At 42.8% G+C, this 23,742-nt stretch overlaps 1 protein-coding gene and 1 long non-coding RNA gene across 3 annotated transcripts; one reads left to right on the top strand and one right to left on the bottom strand.

Moving 5' to 3' along the window:
- The first annotated feature begins 652 nt into the window (after positions 1-652).
- Positions 653-17,430, top strand: tex2l (testis expressed 2, like). The gene is given in 11 exon segments (XM_064952874.1): positions 653-2,125; positions 3,160-3,360; positions 3,658-3,985; positions 4,471-4,784; positions 4,854-4,970; positions 5,283-5,382; positions 8,765-8,915; positions 10,492-10,623; positions 13,979-14,194; positions 16,423-16,543; positions 16,768-17,430. Coding segments are annotated over 11 exon segments (3,369 nt in total). The 3' UTR covers positions 16,984-17,430.
- Positions 17,431-17,639: 209 nt separating this feature from the next.
- On the bottom strand, positions 17,640-23,484 carry LOC135523667 (uncharacterized). 2 transcript variants are annotated; one of them, XR_010452857.1, is made up of 4 exons: positions 23,339-23,484; positions 23,120-23,236; positions 22,553-22,713; positions 17,640-18,220 (listed from the first exon to the last, which is right to left on the bottom strand). It is a non-coding gene; the product is annotated as an uncharacterized LOC135523667 (long non-coding RNA). The 2 variants fall into 2 exon arrangements; XR_010452856.1 differs by having other exon boundaries at positions 17,640-17,983.
- Between the last annotated feature and the right edge of the window lie 258 nt (positions 23,485-23,742).

Here is a 23,742-nt window from a genome sequence, read left to right as displayed (position 1 = left end):
CACACACACACACACACACACACACACACACACACACACACACACACACACACACACAAATCACTAGTCACTTTAATAATGCCACTTTAAAAATGTTTATGTATCTTGCATTACTCATCCCATATGTATATGTATATGTATATGTACATATTCTTATTCCATCCATTTACTTAGATGTGTGTGTATTAGGTAGTTGTTGTGGAATTATTATATTACTTGTTAGATATTACTGCACTGTCGGAACTAGAAGCACAAGCATTTCACTACACTCGCATTAACATCTGCTAACCATGTGTATGTGACCAATAAAATGTCATTTGATTTGAAATGTGAAGCGATGGCAGCGGGAGACGGAGAAGTTGTTTTCGGGGGCCTAATTCAGATGTAGGCAAACGTCAACACAGAGATTTAAAATGATATCATTTCCCTTTGCTTGCCAAGCTGCATTCACACCTCCTTGCATGAACACGAAGGGCAGACTCTCACTGAAAGGAATGCTAATGATGAAAATGAGGCGTAACATATGAAAAGAAGCTCTCTCTATTTCTCTTCTCCCTTTCTCTTGGGACTTAATCATGAACAGTAGCTGACTGGGTTGATCTTTCTTTTGCTGACTCCTAGGTGCCTCGGGTCTACAATGATAAGACAATAAATGGCAGAGATAGGAGAAAATGTGGCAAGAGGAAGAGAAGAAGGAGATGATGGAGTGGGAGGTTTAAGGCAACCTCATGACCCCCAGAGCCCTGCCCACTTTCCCTTTTCTGCTCCCCCAGTTAGGGCCCACCATGTCGGGCTCAGGAGGGGCATTGTGATCCAGCTAACAGGCACAGAGGGTGAGTGGGACAGTCTGGATGACAACGAGCTCATCTTCCCCCTTGAACACAACGACTATGACGACCAGACTCCCTACATCTCCCTCTCCAAGGAGAGACAGAACTCCATGGAAGAGGAGAACCAACACTACCTCCACTCCCCAGCCTTCCACGTACCCCTCTCCCCCTCCTCACCTGGGTCCCTAGGGGACTGCTCCAACTCAGCCCCCAGCTTCCTCTCCCCCAGCCCAGCCACCCCCACCCACCGACCACTGGCTAGCCTGGTCAAGTCCCTGTCCACGGAACTGGAGCTCCCTCATGGCTCATCCCTCAGACCCAGGCCCTTCCTCAGCCTAGTCAAGTCCATCTCTACTGAGATCTCCCGCTCAGAGCCAGAGGTGTCGCAGTCCAAGTCTGACTCCCGCCTCAACTTGCACCTGCAGTGGAAGAACCTGACTCAGCCTAAGGGAAGGAGTGACGGAGACTCCCGTACCGCGCCACCCTCGCCCATCGCTCTATCCCCGTCCGAGGGCACCAAGGCGGGCTTCTTCAAGATGGAGCTGGAGGACACGAAGCGGAAGTTCTCTGAGGCCATGCAGGAGCCTATGTTCAGTAAACCTATCAGTATTTTCAGTAAGATCATGGGGGATGAGAAGGAGAATGCAGCAGCAGGCAGCCCCAAGCACCAGAGAGCTACAGGGACTCACTCAGCTGGCTCCCCCAGCTCCAGAGGTGTCTATGTGGGGAGGATGGAAAGCACGGAGGTGGGCATCACAGAGTCTCCGCTGCGGAGCGCCAAGAGAACGGATGGTGACTCTCCGCCGGTGTTTGACTGGCCGTGTGTCAAACACCCAAAGAAGGGTCTGCCCACTAGAACATGTTCTGTCCACGATCACCACGGTAACAAACCCAACGACAATTCAGAGGAACTGGAGATCTGCACCTACGATGAAGTCATGCAGGTTGTTGCCATTGAGAGTCATCATCACAGGCGCCCGCAGAGATTGCCTGGTTCGCTGATCTCCTCAGGACCCCATCGTGTGGTTGTTCAACCCACCTCTCCACCTCCTCCACCACACATGGTGTTGTTCTGTGTGGCTGTGTTGTCCTACGCCTACTTCATCCTTCCCCTGGGCCCCTATATATCAGGCCTGGCTCTGGGCATGGCCTTTGGCTTCCTGCTGGGGCTGCTGCTCATCAGGTTGGGCTCAACCAGACACACAGCTCAGCCACATCCACACAGAGACGTTCAGGCCCTGACTGAGGTTGTTAAGCAAGCTGATGCCCTCGGCAACGAATCAGACGTCCTCAAGGTAAGATAGTGTTCAATAGTGAAAATAAATTCTCCCCAAAAAGATAAGAGGCTGAAGGTGAATTCCTTTTTGTACAGTTCATTTCTCTCAGCACAAAAGACAAGCTACGTCTGAATGGGAACTTATAACCATGGAGTCAGAAAATGGCCTTGGTCTTTACAGATCTTGACACTGACACAAGAATTGGCTGAATAGAAACAATCTTTTTAAATCCTACATAATGTGGCATGCACCTCTTAGAACTTTTCTTCCTAAAACAAGTCAGCACTTTCCATTCCCCCCTCTCTCCCTCTCTGAGCCGGAATTCTTTCTAATGTGGTGCCTGTGCGATAGCTAAAAGTGCCTGGGATGCAATTAACGTCGCCCAATAAAAAAGTTCCTCCAAACTTAAAGAGATACAGAGCCTCATTAGTGTTGTCTCCCTTGGCTGAGAACAGCAGGGCAGAGCACAGAAGAGCAGAGCACAGCCTTGCCAGATGCAGGGTACAGCTCTGACCCAGCGTCGTCAGCTCCAGAGGCAATTAACTGAGCAGAGAAGCTGGGGCTGCGTAATTTCTCAGGTTCATTGGCAGTCTTATCAGTGGTAAAGTGTAGCGCCACAGGGGGAAAGAGATGTTATCTTCGTGAGGAGGGATAATTCCCTTGGTTATTTTGTGGGTTTGTTTGGAAAGTGGATGTCAGACTGAGCCTTGGGGTGAACAGTTAGTCGTGGACATCAGTGCGAGGGAGTTTTGAGACTTTTCCTCTCTAACACTAACACCATTTAAATGACCTAGGCTCCCCGAAGAGTTTAAGTCTAATATTGATAGATGTTTTGCTTTGTAGCTTTCTCTGTGTCATGGTGTATGTTCACTCTTTGACTAACTGCATTGACATGTGTTCTAAAGGACAAGCTATTATCAACATATAAAATAGCGTGTTACACAACAGCTTGTCGTAGTCATTGAAGCATGCTCTCAGTGTATTCCCATGTGACGTTCTAGTATTCGCTTACTGTCTCACTATATAACTGGGTATGTTCCCATTGGTTTCAGGGCTGGCTGAACGAGATGTTTGAGTACGACCCAGAGACCTACCACCTGTCCCTGACCCACTCTGTGTTCGCCAGCCTGGAGGGGCACTGCCTTCGCCTGGACTACCCCAGGAACAACATCAGCCGCAGAGCCACCTACGATGAAAAGCCTCCCGAGGCTGCGGTTGTCAGCACACGCTGCTTCCAGCTACGACACAGCAAGGTCTGTCTGCCTGGTCTGTCAACTTACCCTCGCTGTTCAAAGCTTAACGCTTCATTTGAGGAAATAGGATGCAAGGTTTTATATTTTATTCATTGACATCATAAAACATTGAGATGTTTTTCAAATGTATTTTATATGTGTGTTACATACAATAATCGCGGCAGTAGTGGTCCTCTGTAGCCCAGTTGGAATAGCATGGCGCTTGCAATGTTTTTTGAGATGATCTGAAAGCATAATAACCAGATGTATTAATGTTGTGTTATAAGAGGTTTCTAATAAGTCTAGTTGTAATACCAGGTGTTCCTGCTGCCCTCTGAGCTAGCCCGTAAGAGGCTGTGGAACCTGAAGTACCCTATCTGTATTGAGCTGGCAGAGGGAGAGGGGGTCATGGAGGAGGGGAGGGGCACAGTGGAGACCCCAAAAGAGGAGCAGGGGGGAGACCCCCAACTCCAAACACGACCCACCTCTAACCCCAAAACAGCAGCCAACCTCCCCACAACCCTATACCTATTCGGACGGACAGGAAGAGAGAAGGAGGAGTGGTTTCATCACTTCCTGTCCGCGTCCATGGTAATGGAGAAGGAGAAGGAGAATGAGAGGCCTGGCAGATGTGTTTGCAGATCAGGTAGGATAAACTGTTTTTGTTTGTTTTTGTTGTCTTGTATGGTTGTATGGTTGCCTTTTTCCCTCATTTAATTGACTTTGCGTTAGTATTTTATTTGTGTTTTTTATGTAATGACAAATCCTCACCGTACATATATTGGCCATGAAAATATAATGCACTAGCAATACATGTGGAAAGGGAAGGATAAATCAAGCAAATGCTACTGTAGATTACAGATGTGTGGACATGTAGGAGAATATAGTACTGTCGTGATGCTCTCAAAGCACTTAACCACACATGTTTCTGTCCCAGCTCTGGTCTGTCCTGGTATAAACTGAACAGTGTTGTCGTACGTCTTAGACAGTCCACTAAGTCCCCTGAAGCTAAATCTATCGCTGAGAATATTACACATTTCCTTACAGATGCACTCTCATGTAACACTTAAAAGAAATCATCACAACAATGTCAAATCTGTGAACCGACTGAGCTGTCATCTCTGTATCTAGATGTGCCGGTATTGCGAGGGGTGAGCCCATCAAGACGGTCCCAGGACAGCAGAAGTTCCAGCAGGATTGGGAGCACTGAAGAGGACCTCCCCGTTCCCCCTTCTGCCCCCTCCATCCAACCATCCAGGGTGGGCTCTCCACTGCTGGACTACCCCACCTACATGGCTCGTTTCCTGCCCTCAGAGCAGCCCAGCCCCCTGCCCAGTCCACCCCTCAACAGCACAGAGACAAGCCCCACCAACAAAGTGAGGGTGAGTTCCGCTGACCACCTGAATGAAAAATCTAGAAACAGATAGATTATATAATTAAATAGTGTGTTAATCTGTAGTGGCATATATATTTCCCTACAGTGCACCTGTGATTTCCCAGAGTTCCCGGTGGAGGACAGCACTGACTGGGTCAATGCACTGATTGGTCGAATATTCTGGGACTTCCTGCGTGAGAAATATTGGACGGACATTGTCTCTAGAAAGATCCAGAAAAAGTTGAGCAAAATCAGAGTGAGTGTGTGAGCTCTCACAGTGTAAAATCCCCTCTTCAGAAGTAAGGGGAGCTTGTACAATGTTTCTATTTGGTAATTGTCTAGTAGTATATAGCCAACATAACCACAAAATCCAGTGGAAACAAGCAACACAGAGGAGCGAAATTAAATTTCTTTGTGTGTGTGTGTGTGTGTGTGTGTGTGTGTGTGTGTGTGTGTGTGTGTGTGTGTGTGTGTGTGTGTGTGTGTGTGTGTGTGTGTGTGTGTGTGTGTGTGTGTGTGTGTGTGTGTGTGTGTGTGTGTGTGTGTGTGTGTGTGTGTGTGTGTGCAGCTGCCTTACTTCATGAATGAGCTGACTCTGACTGAACTGGATATGGGCTCCTGTCTGCCCCAAATCACCAGTGCGTCCAGACCTGTAGTCAACAGCAGAGGCGAGTGTCAACTAAAAAGCTCACTCTTCCTTTTTACTCTCTCTGATGTTTCTGCGATGATGACTGGGGCCGGGTGTTTTCCAGACCATGTGACCTGACCAGGAGAAACTCTGCGGCCCAAATATTGTCAGGAATAACTCCTGACCCTAATGATGACACAGCGAATCAGCCCACTCTGCATACAGTACATGAAACTCTCAGAGCACCAATTAGTGAAAGACAATGACAGTGTGTCATACTTAGTCTAATCTAGATTCTGGAGGGGTACTTAGAAGCAGATTAAATGGATTTGTCCTGATTATGAAGGTCTGCAAATTACAGCAAATTACGACAGATTATAATTCCCCAAAAGAATGATGGTGACAAATGTGGACTGTGCAGGAGGAGCTCTGTATGAATCTATAAATGGGATGGTGTGTGATTAGAGAGGCATGGATGTGACGCAGGTCGTGTTGCCTTGCGCAAATTGTGATGCGAGCAGAGGAAAGGGCTTACAGACTAACCCTCTCTGTAGGTACTAAACTAACACATGGAATTGTTTTAAGATGGTCATACCATGGATCATTTAGCTGTTTTAGGACCCTTTTAGGTATAATAATAATAATATTTGCAAAAATATTTAATTTGGCCTTTATTACTATCACTGATAGAAACAGATTGAATTCATAAATGGCAAAAAATATAGTTAAAAAAAATTATCATAAGGAATAAGGTTTTGAAGTATCTGTCCCATATGTAGCAGATATAAGAAAGGAAATATTTACACATATTTTACCCCTTATTTTTTCGGACACAAAACTACCTCTATACTTCCATTTGTTTGTATGGGTTTCCTTCAGACGAGTCCCATGACTATTCTGTGGTTCGTATATCAAAACTGAGAACACCATCGTGTTCCTGAGAGTCTGCCCTTTCCATAGAAGGGTCATAACGTTCAGACGCTACAGATATTTCTGTGAGAAGACCGATTTTCGAGATGTCTCATGGTCTGACAAACACCGCTGTAGCTCGGCCACCTTTCACTGTAGAAGGCCAACATAGGCGGATGCGACAGATCGAGATGTGATATCTCTAGCATAATCTGACAGATTGAGATTTGATATCTCTATTATAATCTGACAGATTGAGATGTGATATCTCTAGCATAATCTGAGAGATTGAGATGTGATATCTCTAGCATAATCTGAGAGATTGAGATGTGATATCTCTATTATAATCTGACAGATTGAGATGTGATATCTCTATTATAATCTGACAGATTGAGATGTGATATCTCTATTATAATCTGACAGATTGAGATGTGATATCTCTAGCATATTCTGACAGATTGAGATGTGATATCTCTATGATAATCTGACAGATTGAGATGTGATATCTCAATCATAATCTGAAAGATTGAGATGTGATATCTCTAGCATAAACTGACAGATTGAGATGTGATATCTCTATCACAATCTGACAGATTGAGATGTGATATCTCTATTATAATCTGACAAAATGAGATGTGATATCTCTATTATAATCTGACAGATTGAGATGTGATATCTCTATTATAATCTGACAGATTGAGATGTGATATCTCTAGCATATTCTGACAGATTGAGATGTGATATCTCTATGATAATCTGACAAAATGAGATGTGATATCTCTATTATAATCTGAGAGATTGAGATGTGATATCTCTATTATAATCTGACAGATTGAGATGTGATATCTCTAGCATATTCTGACAGATTGAGATGTGATATCTCTATGATAATCTGACAGATTGAGATGTGATATCTCAATCATAATCTGAAAGATTGAGATGTGATATCTCTAGCATAAACTGACAGATTGAGATGTGATATCTCTATGATAATCTGACAAAATGAGATGTGATATCTCTATTATAATCTGACAGATTGAGATGTGATATCTCTATTATAATCTGACAGATTGAGATGTGATATCTCTAGCATAATCTGACAGATTGAGATGTGATATCTCTATGATAATCTGACAAAATGAGATGTGATATCTCTATTATAATCTGACAGATTGAGATGTGATATCTCTATTATAATCTGACAGATTGAGATGTGATATCTCTAGCATATTCTGACAGATTGAGATGTGATATCTCTATGATAATCTGACAAAATGAGATGTGATATCTCTATTATAATCTGAGAGATTGAGATGTGATATCTCTATTATAATCTGACAGATTGAGATGTGATATCTCTAGCATATTCTGACAGATTGAGATGTGATATCTCTATGATAATCTGACAGATTGAGATGTGATATCTCAATCATAATCTGAAAGATTGAGATGTGATATCTCTAGCATAAACTGACAGATTGAGATGTGATATCTCTATCACAATCTGACAGATTGAGATGTGATATCTCTATTATAATCTGACAAAATGAGATGTGATATCTCTATGATAATCTGACAAAATGAGATGTGATATCTCTATTATAATCTGAGAGATTGAGATGTGATATCTCTATTATAATCTGACAGATTGAGATGTGATATCTCTAGCATATTCTGACAGATTGAGATGTGATATCTCTATGATAATCTGACAGATTGAGATGTGATATCTCAATCATAATCTGAAAGATTGAGATGTGATATCTCTAGCATAAACTGACAGATTGAGATGTGATATCTCTATCACAATCTGACAGATTGAGATGTGATATCTCTATTATAATCTGACAAAATGAGATGTGATATCTCTATTATAATCTGACAAAATGAGATGTGATATCTCTATTATAATCTGACAGATTTTGATGGGATTTCTTTTTATTATGTTACTTAGATTAACGCACGGGTGCGTCAATAGACTATTAAAGACAAGCCAGCAAATCCTGTCCAAGCACTATAAGTGTCCCCGTGTGTATGCGTTCGCAGATGCACACACAGACACACATAGACACACACGCACATAGACACTCATAGTCACACACACACATAGACACACACACACACACAGACACACCACCACCAAACCAATATGCTGCACGTCCCCAGCAGGAGGTAACAGCTCCCTGGCTCACTGAGATTACAACAGATTACTGTAATAATATCGACTCATCTGATGCTCAGGACTCTATCATAATCAGATGACATGAGCAATGGACCGTCTCCTCCCTCTCAATCATCTGATCTGTCTCTTAATCTCTGTGCTGGTGTGTGTGTGTGTGTGTGTGTGTGTGTGTGTGTGTGTGTGTGTGTGTGTGTGTGTGTGTGTGTGTGTGTGTGTGTGTGTGTGTGTGTGTGTGTGTGTGTGTGTGTGTGTGTGTGTGTGTGTGTGTGCGCATGCGTCAGTGTGTGTGTGTGCGTGCTTGCATTCTCACATATGTGTGTGTGTTCTCCAGGCTTGTGGCTGGAGCTGGAGGTGGTATATACTGGGGCCCTGCAGATGACCCTGGAGACCAAGATCAACCTGTCCAAACTGGGCAAGGAGGGCAAGGAGGGCAAGGAGGGAAGCCTGGACACAGACAGCCTCACTGATACTGGCAGCCTAGGGTCAGTCACATTACAGTTAATACTGCACTATCATCTAAAAGAAAATATATGGTTTACTGAACAACATGCATTTTACGTAGTACAACTAACGCTATTATTTCATTGTAAATTGAACTGCAAAATTACTAGCCTGGGTTCCAGTCTGTTTGTGCTATTATGGAATTTTTGCACCAAACAGATCTGGATTTCAGGCTACAATATAACCACTGCCTTGCGGCATCTATGTCACGAATCTCGCAGAAGATGGTGCCTCTTCCTGTTCGGGCGGTGCTCGGCGGTCGTCGTCGCCGGCCTATTAGCTGCCATCAATTCCCTTTCCGTTTGTTTCTGTTTATTGGGTTTAATTGGGTTCACCTGTTTTAAGTTAGTGTTTGTTTGCAGGCTATTTAAGGGCACTAGGCCCACTGGGTATTTGTGCGGGCTTGTTCTCTGTTATCTGGTGTATGAGTGTTATCTATATTTTTCCGGACAGTTTTAGACGGGTTGTTTCATGCGCCCTGGTGTTTTGCATGTCCGTGGCTCCACAGTCTTTGGAATAAAATATCCACGTACAGAATTACCTGCTCTCTGCGCTTGACACCTCCACTCACCATTGTTAGAAGTTGTAACAGAAGCCCGCACCAATACCCAGCGGGCCTAGTGCCCTTAAATAGCCTGCAAACAAACACTAACTTAAAACAGGTGAACCCAATTAAACCCAATAAACAGAAACAAACGGAAAGGGAATCGATGGCAGCTAATAGGCCGGCGACGACGACCGCCGAGCACCGCCCGAACAGGAAGAGGCACCATCTTCGACGAGTTTCATGACAATCTATGCTGACATCCTGGTAATGATTAGCTGCTATGTTCTGTCAGAGGGGACAGACAATTAATGATAATTAAGAGACCAACCTACAAAATCCCTCTTAATCTGTCAAACTCCTCTAATAGTGAATCTTTGAACAGAGCCTGTGGATGGCAGAGTTCTCTATACATGACAGAGCTCTCTATACATGACAGAGCTCTCTGTACATGACAGAGCTCTCTATACATGACAGAGCTCTCTGTACATGACAGAGCTCTCTGTACATGACAGAGCTCTCTATACATGACAGAGCTCTCTGTACATGACAGAGCTCTCTGTACATGACAGAGCTCTCTATACATTATGTTGATTAGTTGGTCTGTTTCCAGATTTAAATGGATTCCTACAATAGATCCTTGTTCTGTCATAAAAATATGATATTTTTTGTTAAGCATGTATGAGCTTGTTTTTACAGTATGGTTGGCTCTGCTGAGTATGGTTTTATTTAGGTGTCAAATCCAAAAAATGTCTCTATCAGGTTTGTGGATAAAGCTAGGGTTGGGGCTGAACTCAGATGAGGATTAAGGTTAGTCTCAGTGAGAGCTGAAATCATTTTGCTCTCATGCTTAACCAGAGCGATTTACAGTCATACATTTTCACTCTTTTTTGTACTAGTTGCCAATGGGAAGTGGACCCACAACCCTGGCATTACAAGTGCCACATTATACCAACTGAGCCACACGAGACACTCAGGAAACCTGTGTTATTGTGTTTTGTGTCCAGGTCCAGACCCGTCCTCAGTGTTTTGGCTGACAGTGATGAAGAGTCCTCCAGCGCCGGCTCTTCAGATGAGGAGGAAGTACTGCTCTCAGAGCACCAAAGCATTGTGGGAGAAAAGGGGACTCTACCTGGTGCTGAAGGGTAATTGATGTCTCTTTCTCTTACACACCAAATATAGTCGGCCATGTAGAATGATGCGGCCAGGAGTTTTTCCTGACTGTGACCTGACTATGACCTTGTACTGTATTTGCCTCGATTCAATCCGCAGCGATGACATTCGGTTTTGTCGCTCGTTTTACATTTCAAGGCAATGTTCCCACGCTAGCAGAGACTGCATTCACGGTAAACGCTGCATATGTTGGCTTCATCGGAAATGATCTTGACGTTTCAAGCTGAAGCGCTTCGAGCCCTAATATCATTTTCTATAGTCACAACCAGAGTTGAGGACTCGAGTCACATGACTTGGACTCAAATCTGACTCCAGTCACAAATTTGATGACTTTAGACTCAACCTGATAGAAAATAAAATAACCTGAGACTTGACTTGGACCCTCAAGACTTGGGACTCGGCTTTGACTCGAGACTGATGACTTGAACTTATCTGGCCAGGATTTGTAATGTTTTGTCACTCATTTTGTGGCACAGAGTCTATGTGGATTACTGTACACCCAGCCAGAGACAGCAGCACAGCATTGCCCTTGCAAAAAAACCTGCAACAGATTGGCTTGTGAAACACACACTCGGCACTGTGATTGGACCAGCAAGCTGTCAATCAACACAGGCCAGGTGACGAGCTAGAGAACAGATTGCTAAATTGCTGTACAGCTATAGGATCAGGTGCACCGCAAATGTTAAATTATAGAAGAGAGGATTGCCGTTAATACATATACAGCTACAAAAATGTCTTGGTGTTTAAGAACACTACGAGCTCATCAGTAATGGGGCAACAGTTGCTAGCATAGGCCTGCTGGTATGCAACAGCTTTAAATTGATAATCTACATATGAAACTTGCCTTTGGAATTTGTTTAAATTGTATTATTACTGTGGTAAAGATGCACCATTGCGCACCTCTTCATTATGCTCTCCAAACTGCTTTTTTTCTCTTGTTGAAGTGTTTGCTGTTGCTTTCACATGTTAAAGTGCTATCTGGTAAATCTATATTCCATCTAATACTACAATAATTGATAGTGTTTCATCATTCCATCTCTGTACCGTTTATTGTGCACATGAACGTTCACAAGACTTATCTGGTAGAGGTTCTGTTTATTTCATATTTCCCGGGTTATGTCGGACTTCCGTCTGTCTGCGCTCCACGCTTTGGAGTCAGAACCTTAAATAAGAGAAATTGATTGTTGGTGTTGAAATATCATTACCAATCATTCATCTTCATTAAAAGGAATGTAAACAATGGGAGTGGAAATGGCCTTTTACATTGTAGAACCAGTTTATGGGTTGTAATTGCCAATTGGGTAATTGTATGGTTCTGGGGACCAAGTGATTATATCATATAATGTTTGAGCTTCTGTTCGACAGATTCCATTTGGTTTCTCAAGGAGAGGCTACACAGTCCTGCCCTCTACCTGTCCATTCAGATAGGACAGGTTGAACCTGATACAGAGGGCGATTTCTTTTGGCCTATTGTCCTTGTATAGTTTGTATATGGCGCTTTCACCATGGATCACCTGTAAATAAATCTACACTCCGAGCACTTCAACCTGCCTTGCCGTCTGCTGATTTCATTGCCTTATGGCTGCTACAAATAATGAAACGGGCTGTCTGGTAGCCTCAAAAAATAGACAAGGGTTTGTAGTTGAGTAAAACATTTTCCTCATCAGTCTGCACACAATACCCCACAATGACAAAGCAAAAACAGGTTTAGATATTTTTGCAAATGTATAAAAAAAACTGAAATATGACATTTACATAATTATTCAGACCCTTTACTCAGTACTTTGTTGAAGCACCTTTGGCAGCGATTACAGCCTAGAGTCTTCTTGGGTATGACGCTAAAAGCTTGGCTCACCTGTATTTGGGGAGTTTCTCCCATTCTTCTCTGCAGATCCTCTCAAGTCAGGTTGGATGGGGAGTGTCGCTGCGCAGCTATCTTCAGGTCTCTACAGAGATGCTTGATCGGGTTCAAGTCTGGGCTCTGGCTGGGCCGCTCAAGGACATTCATTGACTTGTCCCGAAGCCACTGTTGTGTTGTCTTGGCTGTGTGCGTAGGGTCGTTGTCCTGTTGGAAGGTGAACCTTTGTCCCAGTCTGAGGACCTGAGCGCTCTGGAGCAGATTTTCATCAAAGATCTCTTAATTTAACTAAGTTTAAAAACATCTCCACAGCATGATACTGCCACAACCATGCTTCACCGTAGGGATGGTGCCAGATTTCCTCCAGATGTGACACTTGGCATTGAGGCCAAAGAGTTGAATCTTCGTTTCAACAGACCAGAGAATCTTGTTTCTCATGTTCTGAGAGTCCTGTCATGTGCCTTTTACTGAGGAGTGGCTTCTCTCTGTTCACTCTGGCATAAAGGCCTGATTGGTGGAGTGCTGCAGAGATGGTTGTCTTTCTAGAAGGTTTTTCTATCTCCACAGAGGAACTCTGGAGCTCTGTCAGAGTGACCATTGGGTTCTTGGTTAACAAGGCCCTTCTCCCCCGATTGCTCTATTTGGCTGGGCAGCCAGCTCTAGGAAGAGTCTTGGTGGTTCCAAATTTCTTCCATTTAAGAAAGATGGGGGCCACTGTGTTCTTGGGAATTTTAAATGTAGAATTAAATGTTTTGGTACAGTTCACAAGATTGGTGCCTCAACACAATCCTGTATCGGAGCTCTACGGACAATTCCTTCGACCTCATGGCTTGGTTTTTGCTCTGACATGCACTGTCAACTGTGGGACCTTATATAGTCAGGTGTGTGCCTTTCCAAATCATGTCCAATCAATTGAATTTACACCAGGTGGACTCCAGTAAAGTTGTAGAAATATCTCAAGGATTATCAATGGAAACAGGATGCACCTGAGCTCAATTTCAAGTCTCATAGCAAAGGGTCCGAATACTTATGTAATTTGCAAACATTTGTAAAAACCTGTTTTCACTTTGTCATTATGACGTATTGTGTATAGATTGATGAGGATTTTTAAACAATTCATTTAGAATAAGGCTGTAACGTAACAAAATGTGGAAAAGGTCAATGTGTCTGAATACTTTCCGAATGCACTGTACTTTGTCATCACTTTCCCAGAATATAGCTTACATTTAAGCTACTCTGGCTGGATTCAATCCGTATCGCAAAAGATCTCTATTAAAATATGAGAATTGTTAATCTCGCTATGAAGTGGATATTCAGTGCTATGGATTGAATAGGGCCCTTAGTTTTAGATCATAGCAGTGCAGGTCATAGCATTGCTGTTTTCATTTGTGACCGGTGTAACATTTACCTCTGAAGGCATAAGTCCTCTCATGTATAAGTCCTCTCTCCTCTTCTCCTCCCCTCTGCAGGATTGCTGCTGGTGGCGGGAGGACAGGCAGGCGGATTTTGAGATTTGTAGACAAAATTGCTAAGTCTAAGTACTTCCAGAAGGCAACAGAGAATGAGTACATCAAAAAGAAGATTGAGGAGATGTCCAACACGCCCCTGCTGCTGGCAGTGGAGGTTCAGGAGCTTTCTGGGACACTGGCTGTCAACATCCCTCCTCCCCCTACTGATAGAATATGGTACGGACCACACTCAACATCCCTCCTCCCCCTACTGATAGAATATGGTACGGACCACACTCAACATCCCTCCTCCCCCTACTGATAGAATATGGTACGGACCACACTCAACATCCCTCCTCACCCTACTGATAGAATATGGTACGGACTACACTCAATATCGCTCTTCCCCCTACTGATAGAATATGATACGGACCACACTCAATATCCCTTCCCCTACTGATAAAATATGGTACAGCCAACACTCCCTTTCCCTCCTCCCCCTACTGATAGAATATGGTATGACCCACTCTCACTCAAAGTTACTCTATGACACAGATCATGAACTCGATTCAGCCGGATGATTTTTTCTTGAGCAGAAGGTCAGGGGGCCTGAACATAATTGCAAATCATTTGTAGACTACAAATTGACCGGAAGAAGCCCAAACAGATATAATATTTGACTATAACATAATAATTTCAAACCTTGCTTACATTTGTATACAATCACGTGTCTCTTTGTTATGCACGGGAGTACTTGGGAACAGATTTCCAAAATTATAATCTCTTGGAGCTGACTTCCTGGTGTTTTTACAGAACGCTGCAACCTGCCTGGTATTCAACCTTCCCACGTTCTCTCATCTCACCCCATTTTGCCACACACCACTCCACTGGCTTCCATTCGAGGCTTGCATCCACTACAAGACCATGTTGTTTACCCCCCCCCCCCCACCTCCCCAATTCAAACAGCCTTCTAGCTCTGACTCACAGCTCTTACTCTACGTTATTGATGAAAAATGTAAACTGAGCAAAACAAAACGTCCTCTCACTGTCAACTGCATTTATTTTCAGCAAACTTAACGTGTAAATATTTGTATGAACATAACAAGATTCAACAACTGAGACATAAACTGAACAAGTTCCACAGACATGTGACTAACAGAAATGTAATTATGTGTCCCTGAACAAAGGGGGGTCAAAACAGTAAGTATCTGGTGTGGCCACCAGCTGCATTAAGTACAGTACTGCAGTGCATCTCCTCCTCATGGACTGCACCAGATTTGCCAGTTCTTGCTGTGATATGTTTCCCCACACTTCCCCCAAGGCACCTGCAAGTTCCCGGACATTTCTGGGGGGAATGGCCCTAGCCTTCACCCTCTGATCCAACAGGTTCCAGGCGTGCTCAATGGGATTGAGATCCGGGCTCTTCGCAGGCCATGGCAGAACACTGACATTCCTGTCTTGCAGGAAATCACGCACAGAACGTGCAGTATGGCTGGTGGTATTGTCATGCTGGAGGGTCATGTCAGGATAAGCCTGCAGGAAGGGTACCACATGAGGGAGGAGGATGTCTTCCCTGTAACGCACAGCGTTGAGATTGCCTACAATGACAACAAGCTCAGTCCGATGATACTGTGACACACTGCCCCAGACCATGATGCATCCTCCACCTCCAAATCGATTCCGCTCCAGAGTACAGGCTCATTCCTTCAATGATAAACACGAATCCAACCACCACCTCTGGTGAGACAAAACCGCAACTCGTCAGTGAAGAGCACTTTTCTCCAGTCCTGTCTGGTCCAGCTACGGTGTGTTTGTGCCCATTGGTGACGCTGTTGCCGGTGATGTCTGGTGAGGACCTGCCTTACAACAGGCCTACAAGCCCTCAATCTAGCCTCTCTCAGGCTATTGCGGACAGTCTGAGTACTGATGGAGGGATTGTGCGTTCCTGGTGTAACTCGGGCAGTTGTTGTTGCCGTCCTGTACCTGTCCCGCAGGTGTGATGTACTGATCCTGTGCAGGTGTTGTTACACGTGGTCCATACTGTCTCCCTGTAGCGCTGTCTTAGGCGTCTCACAGTACGGACATTGCAATTTATTGCCCTGGCCACATCTGCAGTCCTCTTACCTCCTTGCAGCATGCCTAAGGCACGTTCAAACAGATGAGCAGCGATCTTGGGCATCTTTCTTTTGGTGTTTTTCAGAGTCAGTAGAAAGGCCTCTTTAGTGTCCTAAGTTTTCATAACTGTGACCTTAATTGCCTACCGTCTGTAAGCTGTTAGTGTCTTAACGACCGTTCCACAGGTGCATGTTCATTGATTGTTTATGGTTCATTGAACAAGCATGGGAAACAGTGTTTAAACCCTTTACAATGAAGATCTGTGAAGTTATTTGGATTTTTACTCATTATCTTTGAAAGATAGGGTCCTGATAGGGTCCTATATTTGTGCATGTGTGTGTGTGTTCCAGGTACAGTTTCTGTGTGCCTCCCAAGCTGGACCTGCGTGTCAGACCCAAGCTGGGGGAGAGGGAGGTCACCTTCTGTCACGTGACCGAGTGGATTGAGAAGAAGCTGCAGGATGAGTTTGAGGTTAGACTTCTCTTTCCTTTCCTGCTGCTCCACCTCCTCTTTTCCTCTATCTCTCTCTCCCCCCCTCCATTTCCTACCCTTGTATCTCTCACCTCTCGCCCTCCCTTGTCTTTTCTCATCCAGCTCTTCCTCTTTTACTCTCCCCTGCCTCCCCTTCCCCCCAAATCCCAAGTAAGACAATCTATCCCCAATAAAACAATTAATCTATCTTCTCTCCATTCCAGAAAGTATTTGTGCTGCCCAACATGGACGATATCTACCTGCCTCTGATGCATTCTGGGATGGACAGTCCTCCAGCTGGGCTGCTGGAGGAGTGTCCAGCCCAGTCGTCACACTCACAACACTCCTCCATGGAGTCCATCGAGAGGATCTCCCAGGACAATACTGCTGCAGACTTGGACTTGGACTACACTGAACAAAAATATGAACTCAACATGTAAAGTGTTGGTCCCATGTTTCATGAGTTGAAATAAAGGAGGATTTCTGTCTGTAATAAAGCCATTTTGTGGGGAAAAACTCATTCTGATTGGCTGGACCTGGCAGCCCACCAAGTGAAATCCATAGATTAGGAACAAATGTATTTATTTAAATTGTCTGATTTCCTTATGTGAACTGCAACTCAGCAACATAATTGAAATTGTTGCATGTTGCGTTTTTTTTGTTCAGTATAGATGTGCCACCAAATGTAGTGAGATACTGTATATTACAGACTTTAAGTGATACCTTTGGTCAATGTTTACATGTGAGGAACAGTAAAGCGATGTGTGTTTGCGTGTGGATTTAATTTTTTTACAGTTCAATGTCCTTTTGATCAGACAGTCCATATTTAATACGTGAAAGATGAAAACGATCGTTGAATAAAACCAAGACATATAGAAATGTTTTTATGTCATGTTTTTAATCATTCAAGATTTGGATTTGCCAGAATACAATAATCAACCTAATAGAAACATTATGAAAATGAAACATTCCATCAGAATACATCTGCAGTCTGTACAAAACACACCAAAATGAAATTAAAAGTTTAATTAAAATACAAACCTCTTTAATTTTTATAGTTCCGCATAATTATTATTTTATATAAAAACCCTTATGTCATTTAAAACGTCATTAATCATTTGTAAAATACAAAAATAAACCCTGTTCCCATCTTAGGAGCTGCTGCTTGTGTTACTCTCCCCTGTAGTCTCCCCCTCTCCATATCCCTCATACACCTCTCCTTCCCCCTCTCCATATCCCTCATACACCTCTCCTTCCCCCTCTCCATATTCCTCTCCCTCACCCTCCTGTCCTTCCTCTGCCTCTCCCATGACATCTAGACTCTCACAGATGACAGCCACCTGCCTCCTAACTTGTGTCTGCATTCTCATCTTCCTCCGGAGGGCGCTAGCGATGGCTCTGTGGTTCTGCCTCTGGGACTCCACCTGCTGCTTCAGCCACCTGGGGTAACCATAATAATCATCAAAGAGGATTCATCCATTTACACCAAGATCATTTGTATATTGTCAAGGGGAAATTCTAGCGTGGAATCCAAACTGAAGCAGTTGTGTTGGTTCTGGGTGGCCTGTGTGAGCAGAGCACCACAGTCTATGGGGCAGAGCTGGCTCCAGGGCTGACCGATGCACCAAGGAACTCCTCAGACAGAGGGAAGGTGGCCGAGCAACCATCATTGTTACACTGCATGGGAGAGTGAGAAGGGGAGAGAGGAGAGGAAGTGGAAGACTGTGGGAAAGTGCAAGTCAAAGATTGTGGTCAGTTTGGGGGGGACTGATCCAGCTTAAGGTGTCATAGGAAACAAAACAAAACAATGTTAAACATATTTTCACGACCCTCCCATTGTACTCTACTGCACTGTAAAAAATGTGCTCATTTTTATGACCCCAAATAACAATAATTGTAGCGACCCTGTGTTTATAAACGTGGATATCAACTTTACCACTTCTGTGGCGCAGTCAATGTCACGCAGGGCTACAGGCTAGAACGTTGAGGGTTCGCCAACCAGAACAAACGAGCTCAGTCTCCTTTCCTGTATCATTTACACTACGATCAGAGCCGGCTGCACACAACATTCAACGAGGAGGAAATCACATTTTCAACAATTTGAATTATTGGGACAGTAAAGTATTTTTTGTACATTTGACTCTATATTTGACACGTTTGGATTTAAAGTGCAGACTGTCAGCTCTAATTTGAGGGTCTTTTCATCCATATTGGGTGAACCGTTTATAAATGACAAATTACTTTTAGGGGAGCAAAATTATTGGGCCAAATTCACTTATATTTTTATTAAAGTTAAGTATTTGCATATTCATAGCATGCAATGACTACATCAAGCTTGTGACTACAAATCTATTGGATGATTTTTCTGTTTGTTTTGGTTGTGCTTAGGATGATGTTTTAGAATGGATGGTAAATAATGTATTGTGTCATTTCGGAGTCACTTTTATTGTAAATAAGAATATAATGTGTTTCTGAACACTTCTACATACAATGCCTTGCGAAAGTATTCGGCCCCCTTGAACTTTGCGACCTTTTGCCACATTTCAGGCTTCAAACATAAAGATATAAAACTGTATTTTTTTATGAAGAATCAACAACAAGTGGGACACAATCATGAAGTGGAACAACATTTATTGGATATTTCAAACTTTTTTAACAAATCAAAAACTGAAAAACTGGGCGTGCAAAATTATTCAGCCCCTTTAAGTTAATACTTTGTAGCGCCACCTTTTGCTGCGATTACAGCTGTAAGTCGCTTGGGGTATGTCTCTATCAGTTTTGCACATCGAGAGACTGAAATTTTTTCCCATTCCTCCTTGCAAAACAGCTCGTGTTCAGTGTAGTTGGATGGAGAGCATTTGTGAACAGCAGTTTTCAGTTCTTTCCACAGATTCTCGATTGGATTCAGGTCTGGACTTTGACTTGGCCATTCTAACACCTGGATATGTTTATTTTTGAACCATTCCATGGTAGATTTTGCTTTATGTTTTGGATCATTGTCTTGTTGGAAGACAAATCTCCGTCCCAGTCTCAGGTCTTTTGCAGACTCCATCAGGTTTTCTTCCAGAATGGTCCTGTATTTGGCTCCATCCATCTTCCCATCAATTTTAACCATCTTCCCTGTCCCTGCTGAAGAAAAGCAGGCCCAAACCATGATGCTGCCACCACCATGTTTGACAGTGGGTATGGTGTGTTCAGGGTGATGAGCTGTGTTGCTTTTACGCCAAACATAACATTTTGCATTGTTGCCAAAAAGTTCAATTTTGGTTTCATCTGATCAGAGCACCTTCTTCCACATGTTTGGTGTGTCTCCCAGGTGGGTTGTGGCAAACTTTAAACAACACTTTTTATGGATATCTTTAAGAAATGGCTTTCTTCTTGCCACTCTTCCATAAAGGCCAGATTTGTGCAATATACGACTGATTGTTGTCCTATGGACAGAGTCTCCCACCTCAGCTGTAGATCTCTGCAGTTCATCCAGAGTGATCATGGGCCTCTTGGCTGCATCTCTGATCAGTCTTCTCCTTGTATGAGCTGAAAGTTTAGAGGGACGGCCAGGTCTTGGTAGATTTGCAGTGGTCTGATACTCCTTCCATTTCAATATTATCGCTTGCACAGTGCTCCTTGGGATGTTTAAAGCTTGGGAAATCTTTTTGTATCCAAATCCGGCTTTAAACTACTTCACAACAGTATCTCGGACCTGCCTGGTGTGTTCCTTGTTCTTCATGATGCTCTCTGCGCTTTTAACGGACCTCTGAGACTATCACAGTGCAGGTGCATTTATACGGAGACTTGATTACACACAGGTGGATTGTATTTATCATCATTAGTCATTTAGGTCAACATTGGATCATTCAGAGATCCTCACTGAACTTCTGGAGAGAGTTTGCTGCACTGAAAGTAAAGGGGCTGAATAATTTTGCACGCCCAATTTTTCAGTTTTTGATTTGTTACAAAAGTTTGAAATATCCTATAAATGTCGTTCCACTTCAGGATTGTGTCCCACTTGTTGTTGATTCTTCACAAAAAAATACAGTTTTATATCTTTATGTTTGAAGCCTGAAATGTGGCAAAAGGTCGCAAAGTTCAAGGGGGCCGAATACTTTCGCAAGGCACTGTAAATGTGAATGCTGCCATGATTACAGATAATCCTGAATTAATTTTGAATAATGATGAGTGAGAAAGTTACAGAGGCACTAATATCATACCCCCATTGGTAACTTTCTCACTCATGAATATTCACAATTTTCTCCCCTAAAATTGGGGCGAACATGTACGAACAATTGCCTCAAATTAAAGGTGACAGTCTGCCATTTAACCTCGTAGTCATTGTATAATTTCAAATCCAAACTTTTGGAGTTTAATAAAAAAAATGCTTCACTACCTCAATAATTAAGGAGGGCACTGTATATACACACAGTACAAACATTTCTTTAAGTGATCGGGATTGCACAATAACATTGGGAACTTATTTCCATTGTGGTCCCTATTATTTATTATTTACATAGACACATGACATAGATGCAGAGACATGACATAGATGCAGACACATGACATAGATGCAGACACATTACATAGATACATTACAGAGATACAGACACATTACATAGATACAGACACATTACATAGATACAGACACATTACATAGATACAGACACATTACAGACACATTACATAGATGCAGACACATTACATAGATGCAGACACAATACATAGACACAGACACATTACATACATACAGACACATTACATACATACAGACACATTACATAGATACAGACACATTACATAGATACAGACACATTACATAGATACAGACACATGACATAGATACAGACACATTACATAGATACAGACACATTACATAGATACAGACACATTACATAGACGCAGACACATTACATAGATACAGACACATTACATAGATACAGACACAGTACATAGATACAGACACATTACATAGATACAGACACATTACATAGATACAGACACATTACATAGATACAGACACATTACATAGATACAGACACATTACAGACACATTACATAGATACAGACACATTACATAGATACAGACACATTACATTGATACAGACACATTACATAGATGTAGACACATTACAGACACATTACATAGATACAGACACATTACATAGATACAGACACATTACATAGATACAGACACATTACATAGATACAGACACATTACATAGATACAGACAAAAAGGTTATACTGTTCACTCATTAGCCAGATTTTGGTATGGCTTTGAGTTACTGTGGTAGTTTGTTCCACTCAACAAATTGGTCTATAAAAATGTGTTCTTACCAGATGGATTTAAACAGTGAGTAGTCGAGTCTCTGGCTCTGGTATTATGGTGGTGAACATCTCTAACAAATAAAAAATATTTGGATAGGTATCTGGAGTCCATAATAACTCTGTGGACCAGACCAGGTTCAATTCATTCTACTCTTTTATCCCACAAGGGGAGAATTTAAGCACAATTCTTACAGGCTTGTATCGGCTGGTCTTTGGCTTATTCTTTAGATGCTTGGGGCTGCTGGTGAACCATGATGTGCAGCATAATCAAAGTGACACTGGACTAGCGCACTTGAGTCTTTAGGGCATCAATGTCAAGCCATTTTGAGGATGTAGGAATTGTATTTTGGATGAACGTGCACATGCCTACAGGAGACTTTTGAAGTCGCCTAATCAGATTGAAACATTGTACCTGTGTTTATGCCACTTCTAAAGGCACTACATTTTGAAGATGAAATGACACATTTGGGCTCTAATGAAGCGTTAGGTTCTAGGTGCGCTAGGATCAGTTTCTCAGATTGGAGGTTGGAGCAGTTCGCTTGTTAAGCTTTCCTTAAAATCTAGGCCTGTTGGGGGCATATGTGGCCTTATTATTATAGGATGATTTGGGAGAATGACGATCCTCAACAGACAGCACAACTCAGTGCCAAAAATCTACATTTTGTGTCCTAGAAACACAGGTTGCTTCATACCTTTCATAATAACACAGCTACTCCCTTTTCTTATGAATAATCCAGTTAAGGTTACACTGAGGACATGACCCAGTGTACTGGACCTCCTGAGCCACTGTAGGATGCAGATCTTGCAGAAGACATGGTTCCAGGCCACTCTGACAGGATACCTCAGGACAGATCTACAGATGGTGCAGAGCAGATCATAGTCTGGACCGTCCACAAACAGGTCCACGTCGTAACACACACACACACACACACACAATACTTTAGGTAGTTCTGAATCAAAGGAATGTCAAAAGCAGTAACTTAGTCCAATCAAAGCCACTTTGTTGTAATAAATCAGAATCCGTGAAAAGGAACACAGGAAGAATCAAATCCCCCCCAACAATGACGATTTACAACATCCAGGCACTTTTTTATATTTTCTTTTCCATGTGTTCCTTTCAATGACCCCATTCAATATCAACCAGCAGATGTATTTTTGGATACCTGTAACTCTCTAGACACAAAGTTGTTCTCGAAAATCATAATCCATATTCCATCCGTAAAGTCACTGTTCATTATAATTTACATTTCCTAACTCACCATATTTCACTGCTCTGTTTTCAATTGTCATGAGGTCACAGTTGCCACTGTTTTCATTTCCATAGCTCAGCTTTCATTCCCACAGCTCAGCCCCTCACTCCCTTAGTTAGGACTAGCCTACATGTCAACGGCACAAACACATACACAAACAAATAGTCATTAGTGCCGAGCCACAACAATACACTGCTAAAACACCCTGGAAATAAGACATCAACTGACCAGTAATCATTCAGCTCCATGTCATTCCTCTTCTCTGAAGTTTTAGGGCCCACACTATAGTACTTACTGTTTGGCTCAAAACTCATGATAATGTCCAGAGCTAGTGATTTCACCACCTGGGTCTTTTTTTCTCTACCACTCTTTACTGCTTTGACTAGATGTTGCCATGGAAACGGAAATAGGGCTTTGAATGGCGGCTGGCTCAAGAGCTTCCAAACCAAACACATTCTCTAGCTATTGTTCTGACTGACTGCCACATTGAATGGGCTTCTTTCAGAACTCAGCTGAGGTCTCTATTCAATAAAAAGTACACTTTCAATTTCAATGGCCTTTTAAAGGCAGTAACAGCCAACTTCATTTTGTGGTTTACTTTATATATCATGCATTTCAGAACTTTTGTCTGT

The sequence above is a fragment of the Oncorhynchus masou genome, chromosome 31, assembly GCF_036934945.1.
Source record: "Oncorhynchus masou masou isolate Uvic2021 chromosome 31, UVic_Omas_1.1, whole genome shotgun sequence".
Taxonomy (NCBI): Eukaryota; Metazoa; Chordata; class Actinopteri; order Salmoniformes; family Salmonidae; genus Oncorhynchus; species Oncorhynchus masou.
The sequence above is the reverse complement of the archived record's forward strand: the minus strand, read 5'-3'. Positions and strand labels throughout refer to the sequence as shown.